We start from the raw sequence: 4,872 nt of genomic DNA on the forward strand, positions 1-4,872 counted from the left end.
AAAAGTATTCATGGCCCATCACTTTTTCCACATTTTGTTATGGCACAGCCTTATTCTAAAATAGATTAAATTCATTTTTTTCTCAGAATTCTACACACAACCCCCCATAATGACTACATGAAAAAAAGTTTATCAAGTACTCCATCAATTATAAATCGATATAATTTAATCCATTTTAAAATAAGGCTGTAACATAACAAAATATGGAAAAAATCATGCGCTGTGAATACTTTTGGGATGCACTGTATTTGATTGCACCAAACCCGGTTGATGTGATCTAAAGATAGCCGTGATAATGTCTTAAAACCTATGCTGAAAAATGATTAAGAATTTTTATGTGTGGCATTATATTGAGTGACATTATATTCAGTGACACGTTCAGCGACATCACTTTGAGTAACATCATAGTGTGATGCTTTTTTCCAGCATTTGCGGCCTATTCTACACACGTATACATCACAAATGTTAACACTTACACACACTCATACACGCGCGCACAAACATAGTCATATCACACACATACACAATCTCTCTCTCACACATAGACACACACACACGCATGCACACATAAACACATTCATACAGTACATCATAAACATTAACATTTCCACACAGACATCTCTCACTCTCACACATGTACACACACACACACGCACACATATCTCTCACTTTCATACACACACATATCTCTCACTCTCATACACACACGCACACACACAATTGATATGACAAGTATTTAGGGCCCAAGCTGACAACAGCCCTATACAGTGTGCAACGTGTGCAAGCCGGCGTGGCAGCGATTTTTTTGTAGTTCTTACAGTTTTTTCTGATGGCTTACAGTTTTTTCTGATTGCTTAAACAGTAATAATGATTCCTGTAGCACAATTTCTAAAATTATTAATAGTTGTAGAAAAACTATTCACTGAGTTTGCAAAATTAAAAGCACAAACACTGCTTTGCACACAGTTTGCACTTTTATAACACACAATTTGCAAATGTATAAATACAATCTAATCCACAGCACTCCTTTTGCAGAACTGTAAACACAACTCAGTACTTTACACACAATTTCCAAATTATCAGAACACTCCTAGTAAAACTATACACATTTATGGACATTTTTTACACTTTTTGTGTAACTGTTTGACCACACTGCACATGTGAAAACAGTTTTATATAATTAGTTCACTTTGCAATCAGCTTGAGCACTATAAATAAGCCACAGGTAAGCTTTCAATGTGGAGAACAATGGAGGGCAGACTGAGAAGAGTGAGAATTAGAGGAGGGCGAGGAAGAGGAAGAGGACGAGGACGTGAAGGAGCAGGTGGAAGAGGAGGAGGACAAAGACTAGGAGGTGAATTTAGAGGAAGAGGACAAGGAGGTGAAGAGGAAGGAGGAAGGATAAGAAGAATCAGAATTCCTGATGACATCAGAGCAACAATAGTAGACCATGTAATCAACCATGGAATGACCCTAAGGGAAGCTGGCCAACGGGTTCAGCCTAACCTCAGCCGCTACACTGTAGCAAGTATCATAAGGACATTTCGAAATGAGAATCGGTTAGTACAGTTACTTCATACTACAGTAAGTTTTCTAGTAGCACCATACCCTAATGAAAAACAATACAGTACTTGACATGTAAAAACTGAATTTGTTACTTTACAGAGTTGCTAGAAATCCAGCATCTGGGGGCAGACAAAGAATGTTCACTGAAGAACAAGAGACTCATATAGTCAATATGGTGTTGGCCAATAATTCCATTAGGCTGCGAGAAATACAGCAGCGCATAATAGAGGATACCATCACATTCCAAAACATAAACTACGTGAGCATCTCTGCATTATCTCGTGTACTGGCACGAAATAGAATAAGAATGAAACAAATTTACAGAGTCCCTTTTGAAAGAAACAGTGAGCGCATAAAACAACTGCGATATGAATATGTTCAGGTAAGCTATAATATCATTGGTACTGAATGTGGAAGTCCATCCTGTAGTGCTGTGTATGAACCTGCTGTGCTGCATTTGTTTTGTCTTTTCCAGAGAGTGATGGAGCTAGAGGCAGATGCCATGGGTCATGAACTGATTTATGTAGATGAGGCAGGTTTTAACCTAACTAAAACAAGGAGACGTGGCAGGAACCTTATTGGACAACGTGCTATAATCAATGTGCCAGGACAGCGTGGTGGTAATATAACTATGTGTGCAGCTATGAGTCAAAATGGTGTTGTGCACCATCATGCAATCCTGGGCCCATATAACACTGCACACATTATTACATTCCTGGATACCCTATATCATACACTCACTAATGTTCAGAGAGCAGAGCAGATGAGATATGTTATCATATGGGACAATGTTAGCTTCCATAGGGCTGCTTTGGTCCGCAACTGGTTCACAGATCACCAACTCTTTACTGTACTAAACCTCCCCCCATATTCTCCATTCCTGAATCCAATCGAAGAATTCTTCTCTGCCTGGCGCTGGAAGGTCTATGACCGTCATCCCCATCAGCGCATGGCTCTTTTACAGGCAATGGAAGAGGCATGTGAGGATATTGACCAGGCATCATGTCAGGCCTGGATACGGCACTCAAGAAGATATTTTCCACGGTGCCTTGGACAAGAAGACATTGCTTGTGATGTCGATGAAATTCTGTGGCCGGACCCAGAAAGACGACATGATTGATATTTTTTCTCTCTCTCTCTTTCAGTGAAATTGTATGTTTTTTTGTGCTTCGTTTTGATATGTATGAATAAACATTCATACTTACAGTAAGTAAAATTTGAATCCTTGTGTGTTTGTATGACAAAATTATGTCAAAAGTATTACTTCAAATTCACCTACCTTGTGCACAGAGAAAGCAAAAGCCAGATGTGTTTTTTATTTATACCATCAGTGTGTAGTTGGCACTTTGTGTGCTTATAAATATGATGGTTAGTGTTAACTGTTTGGTACAAAAATACCATTTTTACAAAGGTTTGTAGAGTTAAACAAGATGTATACTCTTTTGCAAGAGAACTAAAATGTTTTGATAATTGGGTGAAAGGTTTTCTTATTTGTGTGTAGAGTTTTGCAAAAATAGCCAATAGTTACAAAAAATGTGCTTAAGCAATCAGAAAAAACTGTAAATCCTAACTGTGATTCTTATAGCACAATTTCTAAAACTATTAATACTTATAGCAAAACCAATCACTGAGTTTGCAAAACTAAAAGCACAAACACTGCTTTGCACTTAGTTCGCACAGAGTACAATGGAAGGAGCAGTAAGAGTGAGAAAAGTGAGAATCAGAGGAGGCCGAGGAGGCCGAGGGAGAGGACGTGGAGGTAAAGAAGTTGGAGGAAGAGGACGTGGAGGTGAAGAAGCGAGAGGATTAGAGGAAGTTAGAGGAAGAGGACAAGGAGGAGCAAGAAGAGGACGAGGAGGGGAAAGAGGAAGGGTAAGAAGAGTAAGAAATAGAATAACTGATGGCATCAGAGCTGCAATAGTGGACCATGTCATCAACCATGGGATGACCCTGAGGGAAGTTGGCCAACGGGTTCAGCCTAATTTGAGCCGCTACACTGTGGCAAGCATCATTAGGACATTTCGAAATGAGAATCAGTAAGTACTTTGTATCACTTTTGCATGTATGGCACTGTTGTGTTTCTCTAATGAGACGTGGCAGGAACATTATTGGACACCGTGGTGGTAACAAAACCATGTGTGCAGCTATAAGCCAAAATGGTGTTGTTCACCATCATGCAACCATAGGCCCATACAACACTGCATACATTATTGCATTTCTGGACACCTTACATGAAATGCTCACTGTTCAGAGACCAGAGCATACCCGATATGTCATCATATGGGACAATGTTAGTTTCCATAGGGCTGCTTTGGTCCACAACTGGCTTACAGACCACCCATCCTTCATGGCACTCAACCGGAAACCGGCACGCTGGAAAGTATACGACCGTCATCCTCATCAACAGGTAGCCCTTTTACAGGTAATGGAGGAGGCATGTACAGATATTGACCAGGCATCATGTCAGGCCTGGATACAGCATTCAAGGAGATATTTTCCCCGGTGCCTTGGACTGGATGATATTGCATGCGGTGTGGATGAAATTTTGTGGCCGGACCCAGGAAGACGACATGATGTAGGCTTTTTTTCCCTTTTTTTTGTGAAATTACTATTTTGTGTTCTGACTTTGTCTTGGTTTTGATGAGTGTGAATAAACACCAATAATTGAAGTTTTGATCCTTGTATGTTTACATGACACTTTGACAAAAGTATGACCTCAAATTGAAATCTGTACACAGAGAAAGCAAAAGCCAGATGTGTTTTGCATTCATACCATCAGTGTGCAATTGGCGCATTGTGTGCTTAGTAGATGATGGCTTGTGTGTACTGTTTGATAAGAAAACTCCATTTTTACGAAGGTGTGAAGAGTTAATCTAGCTGTGTTCGCTTTTGCAAGAGAACTACAATGTTTTGATAATTGGGTGAAAGGTTTTCTTATTTGTGTGTAGAGTTTTGCAAAAATAGCCAATAGTTACAAAAAATGTGCCTAAGCAATCAGAAAAAAATGTAATTCACTCAAATAACTCACAGGTTGTGCAGTGGACCCAGGTAAAGGTGGCTTAGGGTGCTTGGGCCCATCATCGTTGCTTGCAGCTATATTTATTATTAATTGTATTTTTTATTCTTCTTTTTTTTACATTTTACAAACAATTACAAACCAAACACATACAAAAAACTATTATGGTTTACCATTTCATTAAATAAGTGTAAGAAAGAAATAAAAGACACATGATACATGATACATATTTGTACTTCAATATACCACTAAATTCCTTTCCCCCCCTTTTTTTCCCTTTTTTCCGTAAA

At 39.1% G+C, this 4,872-nt stretch overlaps 1 protein-coding gene across 2 annotated transcripts; it reads left to right on the forward strand.

Annotated features, from left to right (window-relative positions):
* The first annotated feature begins 845 nt into the window (after positions 1-845).
* Positions 846-3,105, forward strand: LOC128528057 (uncharacterized). Of its 2 annotated transcripts, XM_053500794.1 has the most exons (3): positions 846-1,559; positions 1,666-1,948; positions 2,042-3,105. In XM_053500794.1, exons 1-3 carry the CDS (start codon positions 1,237-1,239, stop codon positions 2,684-2,686), a joined length of 1,251 nt encoding a protein of 416 aa, XP_053356769.1. In that variant the 5' UTR covers positions 846-1,236; the 3' UTR covers positions 2,687-3,105. The 2 variants fall into 2 exon arrangements, with proteins under 2 accessions (XP_053356769.1, XP_053356768.1); XM_053500793.1 differs by having other exon boundaries at positions 1,666-3,105.
* Positions 3,106-4,872: the final 1,767 nt, after the last annotated feature.

This window comes from Clarias gariepinus, chromosome 7, assembly GCF_024256425.1.
Source record: "Clarias gariepinus isolate MV-2021 ecotype Netherlands chromosome 7, CGAR_prim_01v2, whole genome shotgun sequence".
In the NCBI taxonomy this organism is placed as follows: Eukaryota; Metazoa; Chordata; class Actinopteri; order Siluriformes; family Clariidae; genus Clarias; species Clarias gariepinus.